At 51.8% G+C, this 15,533-nt stretch overlaps 1 protein-coding gene across 2 annotated transcripts in view; it reads right to left on the reverse strand.

The window, feature by feature from the left end:
- The window catches only part of TLK2 (tousled like kinase 2), a 197,334-nt gene that overhangs the window by 92,740 nt on the left and 89,061 nt on the right, over positions 1–15,533 (reverse strand). For both annotated transcript variants that reach the window (XM_075350289.1, XM_075350288.1), the window contains exons 10-11: positions 6,980–7,116; positions 4,870–5,022 (exon numbers count right to left, since the gene is read on the reverse strand). In XM_075350289.1, the coding sequence (XP_075206404.1) occupies positions 4,870–5,022; positions 6,980–7,116 (290 nt within the window). The remainder of the gene's footprint in view (positions 1–4,869; positions 5,023–6,979; positions 7,117–15,533) is intronic.

Here is a 15,533-nt window from a genome sequence, read left to right on the forward strand (position 1 = left end):
ACGTCGACCTCCTGTCCCATTTGCGGAGAATATCCCATTGGAGTGGGCGTAGATGGAACTGCGTGAAGGGCACTGCCTCCATTGCTGCCACCATCTTCCCCAGGAAGTGCATGAGGCGCCTCAAGGGGTGTGACTGACCCCGAAGAAGAGATTGCACCCCTGTCTGCAGCGAAAGCTGTTTGTCCAGCGGTAGCTTGACTACCGCTGACTGTGTATGAAACTCCATCCCGAGGTAAGTCAGTGATTGGGTCGGTGTCAACTTGGACTTTGGGAAGTTGATGAGCCACCCGAACTGCTGGAGAGTCGCCAGAGCGACGGTCAGGCTGTGTTGACACGCCACCCGGGAGGGTGCCCTGACTAGGAGATCGTCTAAGTAAGGGATCACCGAGTGACCCTGAGAGTGAAGGACCGCCACAACAGATGCCATGACTTTGGTGAAGACCCGTGGGGCTGTCGCCAGGCCGAAAGGCAGTGCCACGAACTGAAGGTGTTCGTCCCCGATGGCGAAACGCAGGAAGCGTTGATGTTCGGGTGCGATCGGCACATGGAGATAAGCATCCTTGATGTCGATTGATGCTAGGAAGTCTCCTTGTGACATCGAAGCGATGACCGAGCGGAGAGATTCCATTCAAAACCTTCTGGTGCTCACATGCCTGTTGAGCAGTTTGAGGTCCAGAACGGGACGGAATGATCCGTCCTTCTTTGGCACCACGAACAAGTTGGAGTAGAAGCCGTGACCATGTTCCTGAGGGGGAACGGGAATCACCACTCCTTCTGTCTTCAGAACGCCCACAGCCCGAAAAAGTGCGCCGGCCCGAGACGGGGGCGGAGATGTTCTGAAGAAACGAGTCGGAGGACGAGAGCTGAACTCTATCCTGTAACCGTGAGACAGAATGTCTCTCACCCATCGGTCTTGGACATGTGGCCACCAGGCGTCGCAAAAGCGGGAGAGCCTGCCATCGACCGAGGATGCGGTTCGGGGAGGCCGAAAGTCATGAGGAGGCCGCCTTGGAGGCAGTGCCTCCGGCGGTTTATTGGGGGCGTGACTTAGACCGCCACGCATAGGAGTTCCTCTGGCCTTTCTCTGGCCTGTTGGACGAAGAGGATTGGGACTTGGCTGAGGGCCGAAAGGACCGAAACCTCGGTTGTATTTTCCGTTGCTGAGGTCTCTTCGGTTTGGATTGGGGTAAGGACGAGTCCTTTCCCTTGGATTCCTTAATAATTTCATCCAATCGTTCGCCAAACAATCGGTCGCCAGAAAACGGCAAACCGGTTAAGAACTTCTTGGAAGCAGAGTCTGCCTTCCATTCGCGTAGCCACATGGCTCTGCGGACTGCCACAGAATTAGCGGATGCCATCGCTGTACGGCTAGCAGAGTCCAGGACGGCGTTCATGGCGTAGGACGAAAAGGCCGACGCCTGAGAAGTCAAAGACGCAACCTGCGGAGCAGAGGTACGTGTGACCGCATTAATCTCAGACAGACAAGCTGAGATAGCTTGGAGTGCCCACACGGCTGCAAAGGCCGGGGCAAAAGACGCACCTGTGGCTTCATAGATGGATTTCACCAGGAGCTCTATCTGCCTGTCAGTGGCATCCTTGAGCGATGAGCCATCTGCAACTGATACTACAGATCTAGCCGCCAGTCTAGAGACTGGAGGATCCACCTTGGGACATTGAGCCCAACCCTTAACTACGTCAGAGGGGAAGGGGTAACGTGTGTCATTAAGGCGCTTAGTAAAGCACTTGTCCGGAAATGCTCTGTGCTTCTGGACAGCATCTCTGAAGTTAGAGTGCTCGAAAAACGCACTCTGTGTACGTTTGGGAAACCTAAACTGGTGTTTCTCCTGCTGCGAAGCCGACTCCTCTATAGGTGGAGGTGGGGGAGAAAGATCTAGCACCTGGTTGATGGACGATATAAGATCATTTACTAAGGCATCCCCCTCAGGTGTATCAAGATTGAGGGCAACGTCAGGGTCAGAGCCCTGAGCTGCGACGTCCGCCTCGTCCTCCAGAGAGTCCTCAAGCTGAGACCCCGAGCAGCGTGATTCCCAGCGAGCCCGCTTAGCCGGTCTGGGACTGTGGTCCGTGCAGGAGTCCTCCACGTGAGACCTAGGGGCCACCCCGGTAGCACGCTGCGGCGCAGACCGAAAGGGGCCTGGGGGCGATGATCCAACAGTGCCCGGGGCCTGTGTAAGGACCGGTCTGGACTGCAAGGCTTCTAGTAGCTTGGCAGACCATTTGTCCATAGACTGAGCCATGGATTGTGAAAGCGACACAGAGAGTTTCTCAGCAAAAACTGCAAACTCTGTCCCTGCCGCCTGGACAGTGGAAGCAGGAGGGTCTGCCTGAGCCGAGGGGCCCACTAGTGACCGAGGCTCCGGCTGAGCAAGTGAAACAGGGGTCGAGCATTGCTCACAGTGAGGGTAGGTGGAACCCGCAGGTAACATAGCCCCACAAGAGGTACAGGTTGCAAAAAAAACCCTTTGCCTTAGCGCCCTTGCTCCTTGTGGACGACATGCTGTTGTCTCCTAGGAGAGTGATCACTGAGGGTATATAGCCAAAGGTAAACAACCCGGCCGAACAGAAAAAATATATACATATACATATATATATATATACTCCGGCACCGGAGGGGGACCAGCACCGGGTGACCGATGTGGCTTACCGACCGCACAAAGCGGAGTGTGTGTCCACCAGATTCCCTGCCTTAGGTCTCCCAGAGCTGCAGAGCTCGTTCCTGAAAATCCTCCACCGGCAGAATGTTGTAAAAATGGCTGCCGGAGCTCTCAGGGGAGGAGGGAGCCGTGGGCGGCGACTAGCAAAGTGCGGGAATCTGGGGCCCCACAGTGATCAGTGAGGAAGGGGGGGGGGGGGGAGGAGTAAACATATAGTATGCTCCAGCCCTCACTGCCGACGTCAGGTGTCCCGCCCTTACCCCTGACTGGCAGGCCCGGGGGCGGGAGTTATGGTACAAGGCCGCAATGAAGCCGGGGACTAAATTTAATACCGCGGCCGACAAACAGGCTCGGTCGGCGCGGAAGTCCCGGTCTTCACAAACCAGCAGCTGCTGCAGCGTCCGTGTAAACAAGCGCTCCATGCACAGTCCCCATGGGGACACAGAGTACCTTATAGATGCAGGTCCCTGTCCCTGAGGATACATAGACTCCTGTCCGGCAGATTCCCACAGGGGCTGCGGAGGGAGCCCGGTCCCAGTAAATGGATGACCGGTCAGGATCCCACTTCTCCCAGAGCCTCTAAGGGATGGTGAAGGAAAACGGCATGTGGCTCCAGCCTCTGTACCCGCAATGGGTACCTCAACCTTAACAGCACCGCCGACGTAGTGGGGTGAGAAGGGAGCATGCCGGGGGCCCTGTGGGGGCCCTCTTTTCTTCCAACCGATAAAATCAGCAGCTGCTGCTGACTAAAATGGGAATGCATGAGTGGATGTGTGCCTCCTTCCACACAAAGCATAAAACTGAGGAGCCTGTGATCCACGGGAGGGTGTATAGGCAGAGGGGAGGGGTTACACTTTTTTAAAAGTGTAATACTTTGTGTGGCCTCCGGAGGCAGAAGCTATACACCCAATTGTCTGGGTCTCCCAATGGAGCGACAAAGAAATATAATTTTTTATTATTATTCGGTCTGTGTCGCCATTTTGATGTTGCTTGATCATCAATGAACAAATGATTGAGTGGAAACAGTCGTTCTGACATTAATGGAAGAACTTTGGGGTAGATACAACAATTTTGATAGCTTTTAGGGGTGGAGGAGCAACCAAAGAATGGCAATCGTCGCCTTTCAATTTTCTTTAACCCTCTAGTTTACATTATTTTAGAAAGTTAACTTTAATTAAACGTGTCAATAGCAAATATAGTTTCAGATTTTAATATACTTAGATCAATGTTTAAAGCACCATCCCAGCATTTTTTTTTGTTTCCCAGCGCTGAAGTTGTGCCCTAAATGTAAGCCCCTGTCATATACTCACTTTCTGGCATCTTCACCTTTTGCATACACAGCACGGGTCCCGCGACACTATCAAGTGAACGTAACTTCTCAGTGTCCGGAAGTCAGAAGTTATGTCACAAGTGCTCAATGCAACTCTATGAGAGCCAGAACGAGGTTCTCATAGAAATGCATTGAGTGGAGATCTCTGGAGCGTGCTGACAGATCACAAGAGACTGACCAAAGCGGTGGTGATAGTGGGTGAAGCTGACAGGACACTATTTGTGGCGAAAGGAACTTCTAGTAAAGCACTACGCCAGTGGGGTTTTTTTTATTATTGCACAGCTGAAGTGGCGCTTTAAATCTATGTTTTTTTTAAAAACAATTTTTTTTTACTAGTGAGTTCCCACGAGGCTTGAACCTGCAGGATCATTGGTTCAATACGTATACTGCAAAATTTTAGTATTGCAATACATAGTGAAAAGGTTTAGTGAAGCCTAGCAATCAAAATTGTACTGAGTGGTCAGCTATGGATGCCTTCAGCAGATCCCTGGTTGCCATAATAATTCATTAGCACTGTGATCGCATCATGATGGGGCAAATGACATTCAAACAGACGCCTCACCAAGCTCATGCCAGTTAAATGCTGCAGTCAGATCATCAACAGCATTTAAGGGGTTCACAGCAACGATCACTGCTAGCTGCAGTCGCTCTGCTAGAGGCAGATGCCGGCTACATAACACAGACGTCAGCTTCCTTGTGTGCAGTTAGCTCAGTTCCTTAGCCTGTTCATTGACATCGTAGGGCAGGAAAGAGTTAAGACAAAAGTTGCATAATACAAGCCCTTACCAGACAATACATTGCTCTAATCGTTCATTTTTTTCCCTCAGAATATCGACAACCTTTGAACATATTTGTTGCACTTACGCTTCATTTTCTGCTCCATTGGTCTTGTTTTTCCGTTGCTTTTGCTCATTATTAGCTGGTGGAGTCTGTCCCATAGCGGGTGGCTTCCGTTTGGCCAGCAACTTTCGTTGTCGTTCAATCTCTTCCCTTTGAGAATTTATTCGTTCCTGTTGCCTAAAATAGAAAAAAAAAAATAATACCACAAATGCATTCAGTCTATATGTAAAATTGTTAATTTGCAGACATTATCCCTATCCTATATATAATGTTGATCAGTCTGATCTTCCATGCTTCTGCTGGGGCAATTTGACCATTCCCTGTAAGATGCTCTAGGATTTCCTGGGTGTTGGGGTCAGACTACAACCTACGGAGGAGTAACAGTGCGGTTTTGCTCTGTATCTCCATTATAATGTTCAGTTCCTCACTTATTTGGATGGACCCGTGCAGCATATAGCCGGGAATGCAACTGTGCAGGGAGGGAAAGACTTAAGAGGTTAGATGCTAACACTGTGGCCCATCCATGTATCCATGGCCAGGATTTACCAGCGTATTTTGACAGACTACCGTCTATACTCGAGTATAAGCCGAGTTTTTGAGCCCATTTTTTTTAAGCTGAAAATGCCCCCTCGGCTTATACTCTGGTTCTACAAAAAAAATTATGCTCATATTCTCACTTCTCCTTCGTTCCCGTGGTGACCTCAGCTGCTCCTTGTAGACCCCTCCGTGATAGCGTCCGATGCACGGGGCTGCTGTAATGTCTTCACTTCAGTTGAATTCTGCGGTGCAGTAAAGCAATCAACTGCTGTAAAGCGCTGACGGCAGCGGTGGCCCTGTGTATTGGACGCTATCACGGAAGACAAGACGGGAACCAGGAGGAGGACATTACTACAGGGGAAATTACTGCAGGGCCCAAGGAAGGGGCACAAGGATGGGCATATTACAATACGGGGAGGGGGGAGAAGGACCGGCCACATTACTACAAGGGGGGACAAGGATGGCCACATTACTACAAGGGGGGACAAGGATGGCCACATTACTACAAGAGGGGACAAGGATGGCCACATTACTACAAGGAGCGCCACATTACTACAAGGGGGGACAAGGAGCGCCACATTACTACAAGGGGGGACAAGGACGGCCACATTACTACAAGGGGGGACAAGGACGGCCACATTACTACAAGGGGGGACAAGGACGGCCACATTACTACAAGGGGGGACAAGGACGGCCACATTACTACAAGGGGGGACAAGGACGGGGCACATAACTACAAGGGGGACAAGGACGGGGCACATTACTACAAGGGGGGACAAGGACGGAGCACATTACTACAAGGGGGGGCAAGGACGGAGCACATTACTACAAGGGGGGGCAAGGATGGCTACATTACTACAAGGGGGGACAAGGATGGCCACATTACTACAAGGGGGGACAAGGACGGCCACATTACTACAAGGGGGGACAAGGACGGCCACATTACTACAAGGGGGGACAAGGACGGGGCACATTACTACAAGGGGGGACAAGGATGGAGCACATTACTACAAGGGGGGGCAAGGACGGAGCACATTACTACAAGGGGGGCAAGGATGGCTACATTACTACAAGGGGGGACAAGGACGGAGCACATTACTACAAGGGGGGACAAGGATGGCTACATTACTACAAGGGGGGACAAGGACGGGGCACATTACTACAAGGGGGGACAAGGACGGAGCACATTACTACAAGGGGGGACAAGGATGGCTACATTACTACAAGGGGAGACAAGGACGGGGCACATTATTACAAGGGGGGACAAGGATGGCCACATTACTACAAGGGGGGACAAGGATGGCCACATTACTACAAGGGGGGACAAGGATGGCCACATTACTACAAGGGGGGACAAGGATGGCCACATTACTACAAGGGGGGACAAGGATAGGGCACAGTACATTTTATCGGTAGCTGCTGCATTTCCCTGCCTAGGCTTATACTTGAGTCAATACGGTTTCCCAGTTTCTTGTTGTAGAATTAGGGGCCTTGGCTTATACTCTGGTCGGGTTATACTCAAGTATATGCGGTAATCAAAATATAGACGATAGTAAATACTGAACTTTATCAGCCAAAAAAATCAACACTCGCTTACTTGATGAGGTTTTGAAAGGCGTATCCATCGGTCCATTGCTCAGTGAAAGAAGCTCCATGGCGCACAGTAGTGAAGTGGCCTAAGCGCAGTCGATCCTGCATACTTTTGTCTCTACATGCCATCTTCTCTTGTTTTGACTACAAAAAAACAATATGTTTATGAAAAACAGCATCTATTAGACAAATGTAGTTTGGAACAGGCTAGGTGGGGGGAAGGGGAGGTTTCTTCCAAGTTGTAAAAGAAGGGAATTTTGTTACTTACCGTAAATTCCTTTTCTTCTAGCTCCTATTGGGAGACCCAGACGATTGGGTGTATAGCACTGCCTCCGGAGGCCACACAAAGCATTACACTAAAAAGTGTAAGGCCCCTCCCCTTCTGGCTATACACCCCCAGTGGGATCACTGGCTCACCAGTTTTAGTGCAAAAGCAAGAAGGAGGAAAGCCAAGAACTGGTTTAAACAAATTCACTCCGAAGTAACGTCGGAGAACTGAAAACCGTTCAACATGAACAACATGTGTACCCGAAAAACAACCAAAAATCCCGAAGGACAACAGGGCGGGTGCTGGGTCTCCCAATAGGAGCTAGAAGAAAAGGAATTTACGGTAAGTAACAAAATTCCCTTCTTCTTCGGCGCTCCATTGGGAGACCCAGACGATTGGGACGTCCAAAAGCTGTCCCTGGGTGGGTAAAGAATACCTCATGTTAGAGCTGCGAAGACAGCCCTCCCCTACGGGGAGGCAACTGCCGCCTGCAGGACTCTTCTACCTAGGCTGGCGTCCGCCGAAGCATAGGTATGCACCTGATAATGTTTGGTGAAAGTGTGCAGACTCGACCAGGTAGCTGCCTGGCACACCTGTTGAGCCGTAGCCTGGTGTCGTAATGCCCAGGACGCACCCACGGCTCTGGTAGAATGGGCCTTCAGCCCTGATGGAAACGGAAGCCCAGCAGAACGGTAGGCTTCAAGAATTGGTTCTTTGATCCATCGAGCCAGGGTGGCCTTAGAAGCCTGCGACCCTTTGCGCTTACCAGCGACAAGGACAAAGAGTGCATCCGAACGGCGCAGGGGCGCCGTGCGGGAAATGTAGATTCTGAGTGCTCTCACCAGATCTAACAAATGTAAATCCTTCTCATACCGATGAACTGCATGAGGACAAAAAGAAGGCAAAGAGATATCCTGATTAAGATGAAAAGAGGATACCACCTTCGGGAGAAACTCCTGAATGGGTCGCAGCACTACCTTGTCCTGGTGGAAGACCAGGAAGGGAGCCTTGGATGACAGCGCTGCTAGCTCAGACACTCTCCGAAGAGATGTGATCGCTACCAGAAAAGCCACTTTCTGTGATAGTCTAGAAAGTGAAACCTCCCTCAGAGGCTCGAAGGGCGGCTTCTGGAGGGCAACTAGTACCCTGTTCAGATCCCATGGATCTAACGGCCGCTTGTACGGGGGTACGATATGACAAACCCCCTGCAGGAACGTGCGTACCTTAGAAAGTCGTGCAAGACGCTTCTGAAAAAAGACGGATAGCGCCGAGACTTGCCCTTTAAGGGAGCCGAGCGACAAACCTTTTTCTAACCCAGATTGCAGGAAAGAAAGAAATGTAGGCAATGCAAATGGCCAGGGAGACACTCCCTGAGCAGAGCACCAGGATAAGAATATCCTCCACGTTCTGTGGTAGATCTTAGCGGACGTGGGCTTCCTAGCCTGTCTCATGGTGGCAACGACCCCTTGGGATAATCCTGAAGACGCTAGGATCCAGGACTCAATGGCCACACAGTCAGGTTCAGGGCCGCAGAATTCCGATGGAAAAACGGCCCTTGGGACAGCAAGTCTGGTCGGTCTGGTAGTGCCCACGGTTGGCCGACCGTGAGATGCCACAGATCCGGATACCACGCCCTCCTTGGCCAGTCTGGGGCGACGAGTATGACGCGGCTGCAGTCGGATCTGATCTTGCGTAGCACTCTGGGCAAGAGTGCCAGAGGTGGAAACACATAAGGGAGCCGGAACTGCGACCAATCTTGCACTAAGGCGTCTGCCGCCAGAGCTCTGTGATCGCGAGACCGTGCCATGAAGGTTGGGACCTTGTTGTTGTGCTGGGACGCCATTAGGTCGACGTCCGGCCTTCCCCAGCGGCGACAGATTTCCTGAAACACGTCCGGGTGAAGGGACCATTCCCCTGCGTCCATGCCCTGGCGACTGAGGAAGTCTGCTTCCCAGTTTTCTACGCCGGGGATGTGAACTGCGGATATGGTGGAGGCCGTGGCTTCCACCCACATCAGAATCCGCCGGACTTCCTGGAAGGCTTGCCGACTGCGTGTCCCCCCTTGGTGGTTGATGTATGCCACCGCTGTGGAGTTGTCCGACTGAATTCGGATCTGCCTTCCTTCCAGCCACTGCTGGAAGGCTAGTAGGGCAAGATACACTGCTCTGATTTCCAGAACATTGATCTGAAGGGTGGACTCCTGCTGGGTCCACGTACCCTGAGCCCTGTGGTGGAGAAAAACTGCTCCCCACCCTGACAGACTCGCGTCTGTCGTGACCACCGCCCAGGACGGTGGTAGGAAGGATCTTCCCTGTGATAATGAGGTGGGAAGAAGCCACCACTGCAGAGAGTCCTTGGCCGTCTGGGAAAGGGAGACTTTCCTGTCCAGGGATGTTGACTTCCCGTCCCATTGGCGGAGAATGTCCCATTGAAGTGGGCGCAGATGAAACTGCGCAAACGGAACCGCCTCCATTGCCGCCACCATCTTCCCGAGGAAGTGCATGAGGCGTCTTAAGGAGTGCGACTGACTTTGAAGGAGAGCCTGCACCCCAGTCTGTAGTGACCGCTGCTTGTCCAGCGGAAGCTTCACTATCGCTGAAAGAGTATGAAACTCCATGCCAAGATACGTTAGTGATTGAGTCGGTGCCAGGTTTGACTTTGAGAAGTTGATGATCCACCCGAACGTCTGGAGAGTCTCCAGTGCAACATTCAGGCTGAGTTGGCATGCCTCCTGAGAGGGTGCCTTGACAAGTAGATCGTCCAAGTAAGGGATCACAGAGTGTCCCTGAGAGTGCAAGACTGCTACCACTGCCGCCATGACCTTGGTGAACACCCGTGGGGCTGTCGCCAGACCAAATGGCAGAGCTACGAACTGAAGATGGTCGTCTCCTATCACGAAGCGTAGAAAGCGTTGGTGCTCTGTAGCAATCGGCACGTGGAGATAAGCATCTTTGATGTCTATTGATGCTAGGAAATCTCCTTGAGACATTGAGGCAATGACTGAGCGGAGGGATTCCATCCGGAACCGCCTGGCGTTCACATGCTTGTTGAGCAGTTTTAGGTCCAGAACAGGACGGAATGAGCTGTCCTTTTTTGGCACCACAAAGAGATTGGAGTAAAAACCTTGTCCTTGTTCCCGAAGAGGAACAGGGACCACCACTCCTTCTGCTCTTAGAGAATGCACCGCCTGCAGAAGGGCATCTGCTCGGTCGGGATGTGGGGAAGTTCTGAAGAACCGAGGCGGAGGACGAGAACTGAACTCTATCCTGTACCCGTGAGACAAAATGTCTGTTACCCACCGGTCTTTGACCTGTGGCAGCCAAATGTCGCAAAAGCGGGAGAGCCTGCCACCGACCGAGGATGCGGAGGGAGGCGGCCGAAAGTCATGAGGCAGCCGCCTTGGAAGCGGTACCTCCGGTTGCTTTCTTGGGGCGTGAGTGAGTCCGCCAGGAATCAGAGCTCCTTTGCTCTTTCTGAGTCCCTTTGGACGAGGAGAATTGGGGCTTGCCCGAGCCTCGAAAGGACCGAAACTTTGACTGCCACTTCCTCTGTTGAGGTTTGCTTGATCTGGGCTGGGGTAAGGAAGAGTCCTTACCTTTGGACTGTTTAATGATTTCCGCCAATTGCTCACCAAACAGTCTGTCTCCAGATAATGGCAAGCTGGTTAAACATTTTTTACAAGCAGAATCTGCTTTCCATTCTTTTAACCACAAGGCTCTGCGCAAAACTACAGAGTTGGCGGATGCCATTGAGGTACGGCTCGTAGAGTCTAGTACCGCATTGATAGCGTAGGTCGCAAACGCAGTCCTTTGCGTAGTTAAGGACGCCACTTGCGGCACTGCTGGACTTAAGAAAGAGTCCACCTGTGCCAGACCAGCTGAAATAGCTTGGAGCGCCCACACGGCCGCGAATGCTGGAGCAAACGACGCGCCAATAGCTTCATAGACAGATTTCAACCAAAGGTCCATCTGTCTGTCATTGGCATCTTTAAGTGAAGCCCCATCCTCCACTGCAACTATGGATCTAGCTGCAAGCCTGGATATTGGAGGGTCCACTTTTGGACACTGGGTCCAGCGTTTGACCACGTCAGGGGGAAAGGGATAACGTGTATCCTTCAGACGTTTGGAAAAACGCTTGTCCGGATAAGCATGGTGTTGCTGGATTGATTCTCTGAAGTCAGAGTGGTCCAGAAAAGTACTCAATTTACGCTTGGGATACAGGAAATGGAATTTCTCCTGCTGGGCAGCTGCCTCCTCTGCTGAAGGGGCTGGGGGAGAAATATCCAACAGCCTATTGATGGCCGCTATAAGGTCATTTACCATGGCGTCACCATCTGGCGTATCCAAATTGAGTGCGGTGTCAGGACCAGACTCCTGATCACCCACCTCTGTCTCATCATATAGAGACCCTTCTCGCTGAGACCCTGACCCGCGTGATGACGTGGAGGGTCTCTCCCAGCGAGCTCGCTTAGGCGGCCTGGGACTGTCATCAGAGTCAGAGCCCTCAGCCTGTGATGCCTGGGACCCCCTTGAAGTACGGATTAGTTCCAACTGAGGGGGACCGGGGAACATAGACACAGCAGTGTCCATGGTCTGAGCAACTGGCCTGGACTGCAAGGTCTCCAGGATTTTTGTCATAGTCACAGACATTTTATCAGTAAAGACTGCAAATTCTGTCCCCGTCACCGGGGTAGGGTTCACAGGCGTCTCTGCCTGGGCTACCACCACCATAGGCTCTGGCTGACGAAGTGCCACTGGGACTGAACATTGCACACAATGAGAGTCGTTGGAGCCTGCTGGTAGATTAGCCCCACATGCTGTACAAGCAGTGTATACAGCCCGTGCCTTGGCACCCTTGCGTTTTGTGGATGACATGTTGCTGTCTCCTCAGAGCAATATAGGGGTATACAGCCAAGAAGTGACCGTACAGTGCAGTATATATATATATATATATATATATATATATATATATATATATATATATATATATATATATATATATATATATATATATATATATATATATATATATATATATATATATATATATATCTGGTACAGGAAAAAGTACACCAATACAACACTGTGGCACTAGTGGGGCCAGCACTAATGTGCTGCTTACCGCCCGCTAAACGCGGGTGTGTGGTCGCCAGAAATCCCTAGTCTGGGTCTCCCAGAGCCTGTGTCCGTCCTCCAGCCAGACTGCATGCAGGAATGGCTGCCGGCGTCCTGTGGAGGGGGGGGCGGGCCCTGGGCGTGCTCAGACCAAAAGCGGGAAACCTGCGTCCCACTGTGCCTAGTGAGAGGGCTGGAGCATGTAAATAAGGCTCCAGCCCTCGGCGCTGACGATTGCACAGCGTCTGTCCCATTCCCTGATTGACAGGGAGGGGGCGGGAACGAAGCGGAGCTAGGCCGCAAAAGCCGGGGACTAAATTTATAAGCGCCGCCGCCGTAAAAGCGCGATCGGCGCTAAGTCCCCGGCGCACTACAAGTCCCAGCCGCGCCGCCGCTACGAGAGTGGCCGGCGCGGTAGTTCCCAGCACATGAAGTCACACAGCTAAGCTGCTGTGACTCAAACCCCAGCGTGCAGCGCTACTGTCCCCGGCGCACTAACACACCCAGCAAGTCTGGCGTGTGCGTGCCTGTCTGTACGGGGACACAGAGTACCTGAAAGTTGCAGGGCCTTGTCCCTGAACGGTACCCAGCTCCGTATCCAGCAGGTTCACTGGGTCTGTGGATGGAGCCCGGCCTCAGGGCATGGGGGCCGGTAAGATCCCACTTCCTCAGAGCCCCTCAGGGGGATGGGGAAGGAAAACAGCATGTGGGCTCCAGCCTCTGTACCCGCAATGGGTACCTCAACCTTACAAACCACAAGTGGGGTAAGAAGGGAGCATGCTGGGGGCCCCATATGGGCCCTCTTTTCTTCCATCCGACATAGTCAGCAGCTACTGCTGACTAAACAGTGGAGCTATGCGTGGATGTCTGACCTCCTTCGCACAAAGCAGAAAACTGGTGAGCCAGTGATCCCACTGGGGGTGTATAGCCAGAAGGGGAGGGGCCTTACACTTTTTAGTGTAATGCTTTGTGTGGCCTCCGGAGGCAGTGCTATACACCCAATCGTCTGGGTCTCCCAATGGAGCGCCGAAGAAATTATTTTATCCAATGTACATTGTGGAGTATTACGTGTAACTGTTTTAGTAGTTTAAGGCCGGGGCCACACGGGGACTAATGCGATCCTCGCATGACACTCTGCTCACGCTGGCAGCACAGGGAGAGCCGAGTGCCACTGCGACTGAAGTCCGATCATGCAATCGGATCTCAGCTGCGGGGGGCGGGCCGGCTATGAGGAGGGGAGGGGCGGGGCGGCTCTGAGGAGAGGAGGGGAGGGGAGGGGCGGGCCAGGCCGCCGCAGCTGGTCCTGATCGTGAGCACGCACCTGCTTGTTGCGGACAGTGACTATCGCAGCTCTACGCCGGGGGCTGGCACCGGCAAGACTTTACTACAATTGAATAATTTGCGGTAATATGCTGAGCAGCTGTCTGCATTATACCAATGACTACTGCCGGCCAATCAGATGCAAGGAGGTGACGTCATACAGCGACGTCAATTCCTTGCATCTGATTGGCGGGCCGCAGCCATTGGTATAGTGCAGACAGCATCTCTGCACGGCACCGCAAATGATTAAATTGCAGTAAAGTCCTGCCGGTGCCAACTCCCAGCATAGAGCTGCGATTGTCATGGTGTCTGTGAGCCGCAACAAGCAGCCTTGGGGTCTGAATGCAACCCGCGTCTTTGAGACCTCTGGTATAGCGGGGAGTTCAACCTGACCCTTCTCATTCTGTCACGAGCAGGCTCGCCGTTGCAATAGATTGTAATCTTCCTGATGTGGCTTTCAGCCAACCAAACAGCACACCAGATACTTTAACAATGCATTAAGCATTTACTGCGACACCGTTGGCCAAAGGCTCGCTTTAATGACATTAATCTTACATGGAATAATTTAAATTGCTTCACAAATAAGATCAGAGTAAAATTGGACATCCATTGATTAGATGTTACAGTTTCATTTTTCATCCAATTAAGGCAAGTCACAATCCTTCGGATGAGCGACGTTCGCACTCTTCACATTCTCCGGATCTGTGCGTTAGCCAAAAGTATCTATTACAATATAAGCCCATAGAGCCTTGTTCTGACACTCCAGAGACTTACATTGTAAATGCCATTTCCGAGTGCAGTGTGACCCCAAGAATCTGAAGAGCGGTGACGTTACTGAGAGGGGCAGAATGGTGCAGGACACTGGAGAAGATGGCAGTAGGGAAGTATATTAACACACTGACACTACAGCATGTATACATATTCATAGGTTCAGGGGGAGAAAAAAAAAATTTCATAGGAGGGTTTCTCCTTGCTTACTATTTAACATCTCTAAGTGTCAGAGTGGATTCACTGTCGCCTTCATCATAAGATTTCATGAGAAAAAAGAGAATTTTGTTTACTTACCGTAAATTCTTTTTCTTATAGTTCTGTATTGGGAGACCCAGACCATGGGTGTTTAGCTTCTGCCTCCGGAGGACACACAAAGTACTACACTTAAAAGTGTAGCTCCTCCCTCTGAGCTTATACACCCCCTGGAGAACCAGATCTAGCCAGTTTAGTGCAAAAGCTGAAGGAGAATAGCCACCCACAAGTAAAACAGAGCAAGAACCGGAACAACCGGAGACTCTGTCCACGACAACAGCCGGTGATAACACGCGGAACAAGAAATTGCCAACAGGCAACAGGGAGGGTGCTGGGTCTCCCAATACGGAACTATAAGAAAAAGAATTTACGGTAAACAAAATTCTCTTTTTCTTTATCGTTCCTATGGGAGACCCAGACCATGGGACGTCTCAAAGCAGTCCATGGGTGGGAATAAACAGAAAAACTGAGAAGTAGGCAGAGCCTAACTTCACAAATGGGCGACAGCCACCTGAAGGATGCGTCTGCCCAAGCTCGCGTCTGCCGAAGCATGAGCATGCACTTGGCAGTGCTTTGAAAAGGTATGCAGGCTAGTCCAAGTGGCAGCCTGACAGACTTGTTGAGCCGTAGCCTGGTGCCTGAAAGCCCAAGAGGCACCGACAGCTCTGGTCGAGTGTGCCTTGATCCCCGGCGGGGGAGGCACCTGAGAACACTGGTAGGCGTCCGAAATGGTCGACCTAATCCAACGGGCTAAGGTCGGCTTAGAAGCAGAGAGGCCCTTGCGCCGACCTGTGGTTAGCACAAAAAGAGAAGTGCACCGCCTAAGAGCAGCGGTG

Source organism: Anomaloglossus baeobatrachus, chromosome 5 (assembly GCF_048569485.1).
Source record: "Anomaloglossus baeobatrachus isolate aAnoBae1 chromosome 5, aAnoBae1.hap1, whole genome shotgun sequence".
In the NCBI taxonomy this organism is placed as follows: domain Eukaryota; kingdom Metazoa; phylum Chordata; class Amphibia; order Anura; family Aromobatidae; genus Anomaloglossus; species Anomaloglossus baeobatrachus.